General features: G+C 35.6%; 1 protein-coding gene and 1 long non-coding RNA gene across 2 annotated transcripts; one reads left to right on the plus strand and one right to left on the minus strand.

The window, feature by feature from the left end:
* Positions 1-124: 124 nt before the first annotated feature.
* On the plus strand, positions 125-4169 carry LOC108683151 (blastula protease 10-like; the record flags this gene model as incomplete). The annotated part of the gene is made up of 5 exons (XM_018172435.2): positions 125-311; positions 1022-1120; positions 2984-3143; positions 3258-3395; positions 4151-4169. Coding segments are annotated over 5 exons (603 nt in total), but the record flags the coding sequence as incomplete, so codon positions are not given.
* On the minus strand, positions 1340-2252 carry LOC125178667. Its single transcript, XR_007156982.1, has 2 exons — positions 2102-2252; positions 1340-1885 (listed from the first exon to the last, which is right to left on the minus strand). It is a non-coding gene; the product is annotated as an uncharacterized LOC125178667 (long non-coding RNA).
* Positions 4170-16825: the final 12656 nt, after the last annotated feature.

The raw sequence follows: 16825 nt of genomic DNA on the forward strand, positions 1-16825 counted from the left end.
CTGCACAGGTGTACATTATAATTAGTAAATTCCTAATCATTTTCTGACACTTGTAAACATCACGCAAACACCGAAGCTTCTTAATATATAAGCTAATGTTTTCATGTAATAATTCCCTTTCTAGTATTTCACAATAATTTTTTCATCCACATTTATTTATTCATCTCTTGTTAAAGACGACTGGTTGAAGGCCTGCAAGCAAGAGTCAGATCCCTGCAAGAACGGCGGCTACACGCAGAAGGACTGCAGCTGCGCGTGTCCACTGGGCACGTCTGGTGACAAGTGTGAGAATCTCGACATGAACTACAATGGTGAGCACGATAGCCTCAAATAACTTCATAAAGGCTGAAAACTGTTAAAAGTGAATGCCTGTAAGCGTAAGTACTCTGTGATAAGAGCTGAAGCAATGAGGTATACTTATATAATCTGCGTGATGTTCGACAAAATCGTCTGAAAGTTTCAGCCATGATGTGGTCTCAGAAAATTGTTAATTTTACCTACAAGCTCTGCTGCTTGCAATATTGCATATAAATTACCTATTTATCTGTAAAAAAAATTATGGTTTACCGTGGCTGGCTTCATACTCATTTCGATCAGATACATTAATAGATCAGCGGGCAGTTGCATTGCGAAATCATATTTTCCGCCAAAGGCATTTTTTACATTTTTTAAGCTAAATATATGATTTTTATTTTCTTATTTTTTTAAGCGAAATATGATTTTTGATTCCAACTGCTCTGCAAGCATCATTGACTTGTTCATTATACTTTCTGTTGTTTATCTAAAAATCACAACGATCAAGCGACCGAAAGAACATTTACCTCACTCTACTCTTAGTGAATTTTGATCCGATGAGATATATGGTTGAATCTGCTAAATAGGATCCAAACTTGACAAGGTAATTAGATCCTGAGTAAGCTCCGTACACAACTCGACTCGAACTTTGCAACATTAAACTGTATACTATTTAATGTCACACGTTTGTATATTTTCAATGTTTAAAGTTAATGTTTCAACATAGATGCCATGGTGCAACAGTTCACCCCGTATACCGCGATCATCAAGACCTCAGGAGCAGAAGTCGTCTCGCCTGGCTACCCTAAACCAAAAGGATTGGGAAGTAAGAGTCTTTAATTACTTAGCGTTGTCATTGTCGGCCGCATTAATTCACTGTGTTACTAAATAATGCTATGATAATCATAATTATATTGACTATTTATGTCGTTGATAATGACTTAAATGTGAATTTCATTCGTGTTTAAAATTTGGTCAATAGTGTTGTTGCGGGGGCGCTTTCAACATATACAGCTATCGCCAACGGGATAGTGAGACGACTAGACTAAGTCAAAGTGGTGACAGCCAGGCCATGGAGTTTTATTTGAAAACTCTAAGAACCTGATCATAAAAATCTAACGATATGCCAATACAATGCTGACCATAAATGAAGTTTAACCGAATTAAAAAACTGTAGCACGAGACGTATACAAAAATTTTGGACTTCTTCTAAGCCGCAAGTTTTGAATCCACTTCCTGCTGACAAAAAGTCAGAACTCGGTTACGAACTAGGACGGCTGTCATCAAATGAATTGCCCACTTTCAATTGGCACAGATTCATGTAGACCGTAGAAGCTCATCAGTTCCTAGTCGACGGTCTAGGACATTCGGGAGTTTTCAAATCCCCCAAAAATGAGATGATTATCTCCTCTCTAACCCGATGTCCCTCCGTCACCGATGAGTATGGAGCATCTTCTTGGCACTAGTTTCTTTTCGTCACTGAAGTCCTTCGATTCAGGACAGCTCGCCGACGATTAGATTCCATGCGAACCATAAAGAGATAAATGGAATCAGATGCCCACTATGGATGGAATCAGATGCCCACGTCCACCTGCAATAATTGAACACAAAGAATGGGTTTAACGCCCAACAAATATCAAGAACCGCCTCAGAGGTAACACTATCAGAAGGACGCATGACAGTATTTATGAAATTTATCCCAACAACAGGGAAGGCACACGAACGAATAAAATCGAAACCCTAACCATAGGAGGTAAACAGGAGGCAACCATAGAAACTAAGTCATAATAGTATACAACTTCCTTACCCGCCACTCAAATTGAGGCCAAGACATAATTCAGCAGAAATTCAGCACGCAACACCAACTAGTGTGCAACGAGATGGAAAGCAGCTTGTTACAATCTGGGCCTTAGGTACAAATAACTAATTAAAAATTACGACACGCGATTCAATGGCCACTTCAAACCATGCTCAGTAAAAGAATGCCCAAAGCGAAGGCAGCCCGCCTCGCTTGTTACCAGCGGACACCCTGGGCAAACAAATGAAGTCTGAGTTGCGCAGCTACAGTGTTGTATTGTTCGATTGGATAAAGTAAGAAGAACCTTGTATTTCTGTCGTTGCGAATAAGCTTTGCCAATTTCAGATTGCATGTAATTCCATCAAAATGTCTTTCTATTTTCCAGCCCTAAATAAACTAATAATTCTTTTTTTTCGTTCTAGCTGGAATTTGGTGATTGATTTCCCTTGAATTCGTTTTAAAACCTCGCAATTCCTTGGTGATAAGTGTAAGTTCTGGTCTGATTGTGAACACATCAGCTCAAGGCAGTAAATTCGCACAGGTCGTCCATAATAAAGACTCCCTTGGTTTCATAACGGAGACATTTGAGTCGTCCGCCAAGAGCAAATTAGAAGTTATAAAATCATTTTATTTGCACCGCCTCCTACAAATGAAACTATTCATTCCGTCATATGGTTAGAAGTTACTCAATATTGTCAGGTGTATGTAGGTCTTACTGGATCAGTTTATATCCCTCCTGTGTAAAGGCCATCCTAGAAAACTGATGTATGCCGACGACATCTTAGAAGATTACTGAAGCACGCTGCCCCCTACATCAATTTTACTTCGATCGTGTGCTTAATGTACAAAAAACATAAACATTTATTAATAAGTTATTGAATTTTCCTGCAGAGCTGTCGTACACGCAGCTAATGCAAGCTCCCAAGTGCCACAAAGCGGTGGTCACCTTCAGCGACTTCCAGCTTGATCCTCGCCGCACGGATGACAAGAAGAACTGCAAGGATGGTTCTCTGGAAATCCGCACTGACGTTTCTGTGGTGAATGGTAAAATGTGCGTAAAATTCAAAATGTGAAAGTGTGAAAAATGCAATCAAATTACGCCTCGCTTAATTAGAACTAAATTTTTGGTGTAAAGGGTATTGTTTTTAATCCATGATGATTTCAGATTTTGTGGCGAGGAAATTAAGAACGGAACAGTGTTCAAGAGTGACCAGTCGGAACTCATCTTCCACTTCTACGATGGCAATCTCAAACATAAAGGCTACAAAGCCATGTTCACCACCGAGGCCATTCCCAATTGCCGGTTAGTGTTGAAAATAGCAAGCAAGTTTAATTTTGATGATCGTTTCTCAGAAATACGCCAAGTTTTTACCATAGATTCAGTTCCGAGTTTGTGATGTATTATATAGTCTCTTGGATAATATCAAGTTCCTTGCAAATTACCGAAATTTTTTAAGAAGAAGAGCCAGTTGGGCTCATAGGCACTCATAAGTATGCCTAACTCAACTCTTGAGAGGCACTCATCCCTGGCGCTCCGAGTATGAATGCGTTCAAGAACAGACTGGACAAAGCCATGCAGGAGCATATGTTTAGTCTTGAAATGCCTCGTGTCCTACGGAACAACTGAAATCTAGAAACAATTTTAAACCTACCGTTCATTGAAAAGATTTGATCGAAAGGCCAGTATTTTAGATTTGCGAACTAGTCAAGAAAAGTACAAGAATCGGCGTTAGGCCTATCCAGGCCTATTCTTCAATGCCGGATATATACTATACTATACTATGCTTTACTATACTAATAATACTATACTATACTATACTATACTATACTATACTATACTATACTATACTATACTATACTATACTATACTATACTATACTATACTATACTATACACCCGTCTGATAAGCGCTACTGTAATCTTTTAACCATTCATCATTCTGTGAACTACATGGGATAATGCACTTCTCATGCTTTAAACTGTGGCAGATCAACTATTACATATGAAATTACGTATGTTTTAAAAAGAGTTTAACTTTATTTGAGCTTTGATCTCCAGCAATAATGCGCAATTCTGAAACATATCTCGACTGATAAGATGGCTCCAATCGTACGTTCGATGCTTTGATGTTAAGCAAAATTAGAGCAAAATTGAAATATTTTACATTTTCTAAAATTTTATATTAAAATTTAGGCCAGTTTTTTCCAGGCAGTGTCTTTTGCAAACATTTTTTATCAATCTGTTGATGTATTTCGCCTTCATCAGCATAAAATAATTGAATATGCGTTTACTGACGGCTAATAGACTTTAATGGAACTTGCATTGCATGATTTTGTTAATATCACTTAATGCATATTATACATCTGGCCATCTTGCCCACTTCCATGCGATTTCTACGATGGTCCATAAATGAACAAATGTCTCCTAATTCATCAATCAAAGACAACAATAAGCTTTCGAAAACTACATTTGAAGCCGAATGCAGATCCAAAAATTAATTTTTTTTTTGTTTCCTTTTACGTTACATGATTGACTAACTTCTACCGTTTAAGTTCTGTACGTAGGTCTTTATATTTAAATATTAAAAAAATTAACGTGGCTGGCTGACCCAACCCCAGATTCCTATAGTATAGAAATGCTGATTCTACAGAATCAGCAAACTGGCTGCCGATTTCATAGAATGGGCAATTCCACGGTTTCTGCACGACACATAAATATACCATATGTGTTTTAAACCTACGGTATTCAGTCTAAAGATTTCACCACCCAACCGATTTGGAGTAATATAGATTTCAGGAGCGGATACAAATTGTATGGACTTGATCTATTTTGTTCTTCTACTTCGTATGAAATATAAGGACGAAATTATATCTACTTTCACTGGTTTTGATAATCAAAAGCTAAACGCTCCTACGTATGTTATCTATAGCATAGTTTAAAATTTTTGTTACCAGTTGTAAATTCTCAAATTCTGTTGATACTTGTAATGTAATGTTGATACTTGCGTTAAATGTGCGTTAAATGTAATCAAGTAAATTGATGCAGGTTACAACAGAAGTTTTGTAACACAATCTATGCTATAGTTACAGCCGTCTGAATTTTTTTTCTCGTAGTTGAACTTACACAATGTGTAAAATGTTGGAATGATGTTATCACTACCAGCCGTCGTGTCAATACACGTCGTGTCTACATCAAAGGAAACTTGAATACGCTAAACGTCATCTAGAGCGCAACAAAAATGTTTTACCGTTTCGCATCACATCGCTGCGCGCGAGAGGTAAAAATGAAAGGCTCTCTAAATTTTTCTCTTCGGTGCCGCGATTCATTCTTACACCGTAAGAACCATTATGTGGCTTACCATAGCCGACTGCTTCGAATTATATCTTCATTTTTTTTTGGTAACGTTAATGAAGCTAGGGGGGATTTCGTGCGTGAACGCAACTATTGCCCGAGTATCCTTCTTCCAAGTGGGTAAAATACTTTTTTTACCATATAAATTTATCAGAAAAAAACTGGTGAAAATTTTTGTCATTTCCGCGAAAATATGAAAACTAATTAATTTGCACACACTAGTACTCATTTTTTTATAGAATTTTTTTATTATTTAAAATGTGTTTTCTTTTTATCAATGGATCTTGAATAGAAAGTTTTGCTGCCTCTCTACTTAACACACTAAAAACAATTGGAGGCTGACTGCTTGAGGTATACCGAACATTTAAATGAAGAGTTTAAATTCTTACAAATATACTGTTACAAAAGGATATTGGTAACATTTGACTTATAAACCTGAAAGAGTTTAACAGTGCGGAGGTGCATTTAAGCCTCGGCTGTATTGCAAGTTCACTTTTAGCCGTCAATGTAAAACATGTTACAGAACGTCAAAGCTTCCAACTCCCAAGAGGTTAACCAAGTAAATATGATACATTTCGTGGAGAAATACTCTATTTAAGCGAGCGAATTTTAATTGAAAAAAAAGCGAGCGAATTTTATTTTTCTCATAGCAAGAAATAGTCCTTGCAAATTCAAATTGAGCTTAATTCCAGCATTTATTATGTAGTTCAGACTGGGGCAACATATGACCTAGGTTACTTTATTCAATAGCAATGACTAGTCTTTTTTTCTTTCCGTATTGATGAAAAGCATTGATGAAAAATATTGCTCATTAGCAAGAAAATGGCTTCCAGGGTTTTCAATGAACTTTTTATTGGTGCCTAATTAAAATCTAGAAAAGTACAACAGATTAAGTTATTGGATCTATTTAATATACCTATCGTTCCACGCTTGATTTCAGCCATTTGTTGGATATTTCTCATAAACTAATGGCATTTCTTTGGGATTGGGTCTTTTTTGCCTTCTGTATACAACTATTGGATATCGAATCGCCGGCTTCGTCAATGGATCCATATATGATTATATATGCATATAATTATGCATATGCTCCATATATGATGATGAAGTGCATGATTATGGGAATGAAGTGCTCGTAATTAGATGGATGAATTCGAAACCAACATACTTATTAGAATATGGTTTGAAAAGTCCGGGACTTTTGAAGGCCGTTGAGTAAAAGTTGTAAAAGAGGTGATATACATAATTCGTCTTTGGGTTGAAAAATGGAATTTGATTCCTGATCAAATGGGAATTCCGGAATCAGTCTGATCAATATGGAAAATATCTTATGAAAATCACAGACGCTGAATCGAATCCAACTGCACGTTAGTTTTGTTTTCTATGTGCCTCAAATAATAACATTGATTGCGAAGAATCTAATATAAAAATTGACTACACAAGAATTTTGCAAGATTTTAATTGCTTGGCCTATGTTCTGCAACAGGAGACATGCATTGACAGGAACCCTGACAGACGTTTCAGAAACCTTTAATGTGTTATGCGTCCGTCAATGGTACCTAGCGATACCTAGAGAGATGTATTTTTAGTAAAAGATTCCTGCAGGTCGCAGAACTCTTCAAGTGACGTCATCATTTAATTTCGTCCCATGGCTTCAAGGAAGACGGAAAATTCTAGAATGCAATTCTCGGAAAACTACGGCCCGCTGTCCGCACAAGGCTTGTCAGGGTTTATTATACGGCAGGATGCGTGTACAAGTTTTGATTTCCAATTTCTTTGTTAAATGTTTGCACGAAGAATTTTAATTTTCCAGATAACTTCATTAGAATCAATAATATTATGTTGGTTACTTTTTCACGCATATACCATATGAGTCGGCAACAATTAACTTTTGCGGAGATAAATTATGAATTATATTTCTTCTAATTAAATTACCGACAAGCTTATTTCGTATCATATATTGTTATGTGAATGCGGAATAAAGAAGCAGGTACAATTTAAATGCATACTCAATTACTCATTCATTCAAATTTAAATATGTTGTATGCTGCAATTGAATTACACAGAAGATGTATACGAGTCCTCTGACAACAATTAGGTTTTGAATTTGCCCCTCCGTAGGATAACATGGGGCAGCGAGCCCATTGCGGGTCATGGGCCCAGAGCGGGTTTCTCGCTAAGTATGGCAGATATTGGTCCGTGTTCTCTACCACCGGTCGACAGTTTCACTGGGATTAAGTGTACGGATTTACGTTTTGCTAAGTGTTTGCGTTATTAAGTCATTTGTGAATAACTGTTTTAGCCCAGATAATTTTTTTTTGTCGCTAAATAAAACTGTTTTCGATTACTGTAGATGAAGGTTTTGAAATTACTGTGAATTATATTTTGATAGTAATATTTATAGGGATAATTTCGAGATCAAGTTTAGACTACTAGCTTTTAAAATAAAATGTTGACCCGATATAAATTGAAAATTAATGATACCTAGGGGGCAACAGGCCCACGCGTACGTGTCACAAGGCAAAGCGCCCATGGTGAAGTCTTGTGTTATACATCATTAGATTTGTCTCAATGACCTTTTCAAAACTATGACTACACTTCGTATTGCATGTTTTTTTGATTAGCCGCCTCAAGGCAGCAGGTTTAGTTTCTAGTTATGCGTATTTATGACCCCTTATCGAGTTAGTGACTCATGCCTTGCCAAAAAATCGATTTCAGTCAACACCAACGAGCCAAAAGTTGATGAGTTTTTATGGTGTTGGCTGAAATCACGATTAGGTACGAATTCTCTGCACATAATATCTGGATTATGGACGAAACTCGAACGAAATTTTTTCTAATAAACTAAATATATTTTTTCTAGTCAAGGATACATTTTTTCATGTCAAGGACGAATTTTTTATCGCAAGGATATATATTTCAAGTCAAGGATATATGTTTTTATGTCAATGAAATATTTTTCTTCACGTCAGTGATAGCATTTTTAAGCAAAGAGTATATTTTTTCAAGTTAAGGATATGATTTTTTGAGTTGTTAATAAATGAATGAATGTCATATTTTGTATTACATTTTTCTCATTTTTAACTGTAAAGTGTTTTTTTATCATTTTTAAATGAAAAATATGCAATTGTGGTAAAGGGACCAAGGGTGGGCGCCTTGCCCCAAGCCCATGGGCCCATTTTGACACTTTTTACAAAATAGTGTTTCGTTAAAAATTGAATAGCTCTACGAAATCTACAATCATATAAATTTTATCAACTTTTGATTCACGTGAAACTAAAGTTCATAGTTTTTTCTCAATACGAGTAAAGCGAAACACGTCGAGTTTACTCTCACGTTGAGCTCAAATATCGTAAAATTGGCCTGTGTTGGTCGTGAAAACATGCCAGGTCTGTTGAACAAACTTTACAGCAAAACTCTACGGCATAGACAGTACAGAACATTTAAACATCAGAGAAAATCATTCTTCTGACATGGAAGGCCCAAAACATAAATCATGATCGTTCAACAATGTACGTATTGACTAACGAAACATAGAGGCCCCGTAAAGGAAACACGGCTACATGGACAATAAACAGTCTGAACCATTATCTTTTTTCAATGTTTTTATTTAAAAATAATATCTTCATTGCAGTGATATTATTATGATGAAGTTCTGAATCATTTTGATTACTAAAGAAATATGAATAATAATCAACCGGCAGATTCAATTATAAATTCAACAGTTTGACCTGAAAATTCAAAGTAAATAGAGCGTACAGCGTTACTACACCAATAAATCAAAACTGCAACTAAGAAACGATCTCGGGATAGGATGTAGAGTCAATAGAGTTTCACAGCTAAAAATCTTTGTAATTTTAACGGAATGATTGATAGCTTTTCAGAGTGGGTCGTCGACAAGATAAGTACGAATTATTCCATTTACTTCTAATGTTGACGGCACACAAGAGTTGTTGGTGAAGACGCTGGAAGACATATGGTCGATACAAGTGGTACAAACAATGGGCCCCTTTCAGAAAATGTGTAGGACATAATTTATTATAAGGTATGATTCAGAGACAAACGACAGTGCAGAAAATCTTTCCTAGTTTTTCTGTGAATTGAACTCTAACAGCCAAGAAATAATTCAATATTTAATTGCTACTTTAAAGCAACTAGCAAAATATTTTGGCTTAAAATAATAGTTGAAATTTTTATGCAAATAGAGTATCTTATATGTTTATTTATTTTACAAAACAGTCGCCTTAATAGTTTATATCCATTTAAAATTTTACCACCAAACGCTGTTTAACCGAATAAAACGTATAATAATAAAAGGTTCAGTAAATATATCGTTCAGCAGTTCTCGGTAGCAGGCACTTCACTGAGACTTGGGAACTCGAGCCACCGTTTCCTTTAAAACTTGTAATGTGGAGAAAGTTCCGTGATAAATACTTGCACCATAGCGTTGTTATACTTTAATGACTTTTCAAACAAATCTTCAGTCTAACTGAGTCTTAAATAAACATTATTCGTATTAAAAATTCTTTATTTGAGATAGAAATTATATGTTGTTTACTTCGGCGGCATTAATTTCACATTTTCAAATCACTTTCACAGTTTCAACACTCGTATTCGTAAACCAAATCTTGAATACTTTGAATTTTAAGCTTCATTGCTTATGCAGTTGGAGCCGCCATTTTCCACTTTTCTGAAATTTGCAGCAATAGAATAAGCTACACAACGCAGTTAATTTCACAAGCGTCACAGCCTTCATTGTTAGACCTAAAGATACGGATGTCTGCACTACCAGAAGAATCAAGCTACTCGATTTGTTCGATTTAATGTTTGATTTTGTGGATTTTTAATCATCCTGTTCAATTATTGTTGATTTATCTTAGGTCATATATTATCATATCATGTAAATAACGTACCTTTTTTCTTGTATATTTTACTTATGTATATTTGTCATTTCTTTCTACAAACCATACGTCATGGAATACTCGTTTTATATCCTGCCGTGATGGTGCGTCTTTAAATAGCTCAGCAATCGTTCCTAAAAGACTAACATAGAAGAAAGTCTTTTCCAACAATAGTGAAGCAGAATATTTTTGGCAAAGGTATCGAATGATTGCATTCACAATTGAAGTAAGCACAACTAGATATACATATATAGTTGCAGTGAAATACTCGTGTTTCTAATCGTTGCACTACACCGAATATGTAAAGATTAATGGGAAGAAATACCAAACCAGCTGTCGGTAACCGCACGAAAAATTAATAATTAGTACATATAGCATGAACTTTTATAACAATATGCAAGTGATTTTAATCCTGGCTACGAATTACCATCGATCTTAGCTATTTTAATACCTTGAATTGCTCCAGTAAAAATAAAAAACGTTAATACGGTCAAATCCACAAATTTGAAATTCCCCCAAATTCGCCCAAATACAAATTATAAATTTCGATTTTCTTCGTTTAAATTCCTGGAAAGCCTTATAATTTCTTCAAGTTTCTCTCTCCGTCGCCCACGTACGACCTCCACCTGCCTTCTCCCTCGCGCGTACATATAAGGAGCCTGCTGTCACGCGGACCTCCAGATCAAGACGTTCTTTTCTATCAGACGCTGAAGGTGAGCTGTGAGAACCAAGCAAGACATTTCTCAGTACTTGTATAAGTGAACGGACAATTTGAGCAAAATGGTGATAAGAGGTTATCCCGGTTTGTCTAAAACGTTTGGTGATTACTATTTTCAGTGTTTATAATATGCGTTTAAAAATTAATTAATTTTTGAAATCATTTATTTTGACATTTGATTCATGCATTGTCTCCGACTTTAAACAAGTATGCAAAATTTCAGATTGATAGGATAAGTAGAAGTGTGCTAAATTTCGATTGCAAGATTTGTAGCAGACATAATATTCGTTTAAAGTTTTGTAAGTAAAGACATAGATTTGTAGCAAGATTTGTAGCAGTAATAATATACGTTCAAAAATTACTTTTTAAAGACAACACTTCCAAAGAATCCAGTACCTCCAATCTTACAGATGTACAATGAATTTCTCATCTCATCTAATTTTCAAAAATTAAAAAAATAAACTTTTCAATTTTTGTAATATTTATAAATTTTTTTATTTATAATTTTTTTCAAAATTATTTATTCTGTTAATTGATTCATGCATTGCCTCTGACTTCACACAAGTGTGCAAAATTTCAGATCAATTAGACAGGTAAAACTGTCAAATATCAGTTATAAGATTTGTAGCTGACAAAATTATTTTTTCAATTTTTTTAATATTGAAAAAAAAATTTAAATTTTTAAAATCATTCATTTGGACATTTGATTCATGTATTGTATACAACTTTACACAAGTGTGCAAAATTTCAGATCGATAGGATAAGTAGAAGTGTATTAAATTTTGATTACAAGACTTGTAGCAGACAGACAGACAAACAAACAGACAAGAAGTGAAGTTAAAGAGAAGTGTTGTAAATAATATATATTTAAAAATTACTTTTTAAATACAACCCTTCTGAACAATCCAGTGTCTTGGATGTTACACATGTACAATGAATTTCTAATTTTATTTTCAAATATTAAAAAAATTTTCAAATTTTTTTATATCGAAATTTTGTAAATTTTCAAAATTATTTCTTCTGTCAATTGATTCATGCATTGTCTCTGACTTTATGCAATTGTGCAAAATTTCAGATCAATTGGACAGGTCAAATTGTGGCATATATGGATTATAATATTTGTAGCAGACGAAATTATATTTCAATTTTTTTAATAGTGAAAAAAAAATATTTTAATTTATAAAATTATTTATTCTGTCAATTGATTCATGCATTGTCTCCAACTTTACGCAAGTGTGCCAAATTTCAGATCGATTGAAGAGGTAGAAGTGTGTTAAATATCGATTATAAGATTTGTAGCAGACAGTCAGACAAACAAACAAGAAGTGAAGTTAAAGAGAAGTGTTGTAAAAAGATGGCTCTTGTATCGAAAACTAGTTTCAATAATTGTCCTCTTTCGAGACAATTTTTTTACACTCGCGTTATACTGCACTGATGATAAAGATGTATTTGTATGGGCATGTATGTTTTATTCGTAAGGCCATACATTCCCCCAATATACTAGAGCGTAGCTCCATCCAACACTCAAAATCCGCTTTTTTGAATATTGTCATTATACACAAACATTTATTTCACTTAAGGGCACGTTTCCATCACCACGCTCTACATCTCAGCCTTACATATACACATGAGCCAAGATTTTGGTTCATCCTATAGATACAGTATCTCTTTTTGTTACGCTTTTCAATATTGGAATAGTTTGTGATGTCAATTCATAACCATTATAAAAGGCATTTCACCTTATAATAGCGAATTTTCTTGTGATAACTTGATTAATCTATCTAACTGCAACTGTTCCGTTGAAGATAAATCCCGATTAAGAAATATCTATTCAGATTCAGAAATTAACTAATTGATTCTAAATCCAACTATGATTTGTTACGGGAAAATCCCCTAAATTGAATTTAGGGGATTTTGACTTATTATAGGGGAGTTTTCCAGTCACTTATGTGACTGGAAAACAAGTTGCATTACTGTAAAAATACGGTGTTCAAGACCTATGGTGACTAGTACCCCACAACTATACGCAAGGAACAGGTAACGATGTGAACCTTACAGCATAAGAGTGAGATTTTGCCACCACAAATCCCCATGTCATGCTGGAAGCTAGCGTATTAGGTCCCAGTGACATAACTGAATATCAATATCATCTCATCGGGAACTAACTGCATGTACTACCCTGAACGGATATTCTGAGCCTGCATGTACAATAACTATTTCTAAGCGGAAACTATACATCAATGTATGTTGTTGAAAATACGCTAAATAACTATTTCGATGGAAAAATAGAGTACAATTAAATATCTATCTTACAGCTATCCACTAACTCAGCATCATCCGGTCTATAGGGCAGACACTCGATCTCTCATCTTACTTTTAATATTAAATATATAAAAAATTGGAAGTATTTACTTGATAATCCATGTTAACTTTCGAAAGCTAAACACATAATTTGAAGTTACTTTGAATATCCAATTTATATCATTCTGAATGAATTTGCGAATCCCAGTCGAAAGAACAGCTTGATAAAATTAGTAAAAAATTTTCTTCGCTCGTCCTCATTACACATTGCTATTATATCAGCAACTTATGTGCACATGTGAGCGCGCACTCGTGCAGAGCCCGCATGCAACACACGCAACAGAACGTTCACAAAATGTGCTCACCCTTTAATTTTTCGGCATTCGCTTCTCACTGAATTTATGCACTAGTTGCGCTAAAATCAGTCAATGGTAACAGCATGCCATGTTACATAGTCCAGTCATCACGCTTAGTGTTTTTTACATCAATGCAGTTCGAAATCTTAATTTGATGATGAGATTACAGCCTCTGAGAAAATTACGTATACTTACTGAAGACATGACACCAAACTTGAGAGTTGACTTCTGATTGCTATGGCAGTACCAGCGTACATTGAGATATAATGTAATAATATCAGAAAAATTGGGATTCGGCATTGAAGATTAAGCCATCCGACATGTCACCGTTAGTAAACATAGCAGAATTTTTGCAGCTGATGCATGTGGGTCTTTGGCACGGAATTCACTGCTCCCTTCTTGCTGTGCTATACCACCTGACCACCTCGTCGATTTCGATCAGAACTTTAACAAATTGCTGCGAGTCTCGAACCCACAACAGAGACTCCCCCAGTGTGCTCTTACCTACTCGTCCACTCACCGCATTACTCCCATGTTCCTCAACATCATTATCAATTTGCCTTTTTACTTCATCATCATTAGTACCATTGTCTTCCTGCAATGCATTTTGTCATGGTTTGGCAGCGATGTCGCTGCCNATTGTGCTCGCCATGTCCGTCAGTCTGTCTGTCTGTCTGTCTGTCTGTCTGTCTGTCTGTCTGTCCGTCCGTCCGTGACCACAAGTTTTCGTCGACGAGAAAATGCGCTCTCTGTCACTCACTGCAGTGAGTATACTGAGTTATATTTTTTATATACCCTCGATAAGAGGGTATGGAGGTGGTGATGGAGTAGCGAAACTATAAGTAGGCTGAGATTTAGGAAGTTATGCGCTATAAATGAGTTGAAACAGATCAATATAAGTGCAAAAAATAATTAAGTATAACATATTTCGCAGCACGTTCAAGCAGGAACAACCGCCACGGCTATACAAGCTTCTGATTGCTCCACTATAATGAATATTACTTTCTTTATTGCTTGCAGCAAGGAATCACTTCAAAATGGGACGATTATATTCATGCCTGTATTTTTTTTGTTTGACAGTTACTGTGCACGCTTTTGCAATGGAGAGAAAACGGCTTCAAGAAATCCTGGTGCTCTGTCTCTGCTACTGCGTGGCGAACATCAATGCCGCACCTACGGTACAGTTTTTCAATTTCGAAATTTCTCAACTTCAGCATTTTTCTGTGTGGTTATGAAATGTACAATCTTCATTCATTTAGAATTATAATGAATAGCGTATATTGAATTTAAAAATTAGTTCTTCTTAACGTTACACATACTCATTTTAATGAATTCAACTAGGGTGACATTCAGCATACAATAGGAAGCAAATTAACGCTATACGACTTTACAATGAGCGTAAAATGAATATACTGAGTGCCAATTTTTTACCATTGGTCGTGGGAACACAAGAAAGGCAAAACAGGCATCATGGTTAATGGTTAATGGTTGATATTCCCGTGAATTATTTTTGAATGAATATTTTTCATTTCCTAGAGATTCCGTTGACTGAATTGGCAGGTTAGTAGTAGGCTCAATGTGAAACATTCACGCGGTATTAAGTGGATCTTGGAAAAAGGCCTCAATATATTTATAGTCAAAGCCTGCAAGTGAAGTACCTAAGGTGAGTATTCACTCAGAGAAGTGAATGTGTCATATTGTTTAAATGGTGACACACTTTCTGCGCGTAGCTCTGATACGCCTTTTTGCCGGACCAAACAGGGCCAGGGTAACCCACACAAAAGAAGAAGGTGCTTCGCTATATGTGGACAAAGTCTTGTTCGTTTCTCTGAGTGGTGTTTTAATGTACATGTAAAATTAGTCATTTATTTAGTAAAATGTACCAGCGTATATATGCTAGCTCTGATCTAATGCGTTGTATCATTTATTTGGTAAAATATACTGGCGTGTATATGCTAGCTCTGTACTAATACGTCGCATCATTTATTAAGGAAAATGTATCAGCGTATATATGCTAGCTCTGATCTAAGACGTTGTATCATTTATTTGGTAATATATACTAGCGTGTACATGCTAGCTGTGATCTATTCTAGGGTATAATATATTTAAGTCTCCTAACGTTTGATCGTGTTCACAAGCAATATCGCTTGTGTTCACTTTAAGATTATAGTAATAAGCTCAGTAACTTTTTTGTAGATTCTAAGGCGTAATATATATAAGTCTCCTATATATCATTTGATCATGTTCACAAGCAAGATTGCTCGTGTTCAGTTCAAGACTAAAGTAATATGCCCGGTAATTTTTTGTTTCTTTTAGGCAGAGGTGGGCAGTAGCGCGCTACATTTAAGCAATTGTAACGGTAGCGGTAGCGCCCGCTACATATTTAAGTAGCGATACTAGGTTTTGCCGCTACAGCGCTACCGCTACATTTATAGATAAAGCTCTTAGATTTTACTTAATAGTATTAAATATTATTTAAAAACCAGCATTATCCAATACATACTATACATACATTATCCAATACATAATACAAATTACAGAATAAAACTGTGCGAAAGATTTCGGTGTAATGTTGTCAACCTCAGCCTGTTACTAGTGTCAAAATGTTAGTTGTTACTTGTTAAACCAAACTACAGGCTTCTGTAGCCTAATTCCACTCAAGGAAGCTAGCAGCGTCTTGTAGCACACGTCTCCCTATGAAGCAAGCAGGGTAACTTAGCCTTGATGCCAGATACACACCTATATGTAGTCTTAGCGAGTGAATTAAGTCCTATCTATTTTCTGAAGGAAATCCACCCCCGCCCCCCTTTAGAGCCCAGCTGTGTGCGTTAAAATTCACTCACAGCTATCGCAATAGTATCGTTGAAAAGCTCAGAATGTCAGCTTTAAGATGAGACTAAGCATGTAACTGAAGCACAACTCAAGTAGAAACTATATTCAAAGATTTCAGCAGCTAATTACTTTATATCTAATTAGTTAAAGAACTCTCCCACCCGCTTCCCTTTAAAGAGACGTCATGAACGTAAATATTTACATACAGACATGGCAGTGGTACCATTGGAAAGAGCATAATTTCAGCTTTAAGATGAGATTAAAACCCAAAAATGCC

This window comes from Hyalella azteca, unplaced genomic scaffold (assembly GCF_000764305.2).
Source record: "Hyalella azteca isolate HAZT.00-mixed unplaced genomic scaffold, Hazt_2.0.2 contig1557, whole genome shotgun sequence".
Classification (NCBI taxonomy): Eukaryota; Metazoa; Arthropoda; class Malacostraca; order Amphipoda; family Hyalellidae; genus Hyalella; species Hyalella azteca.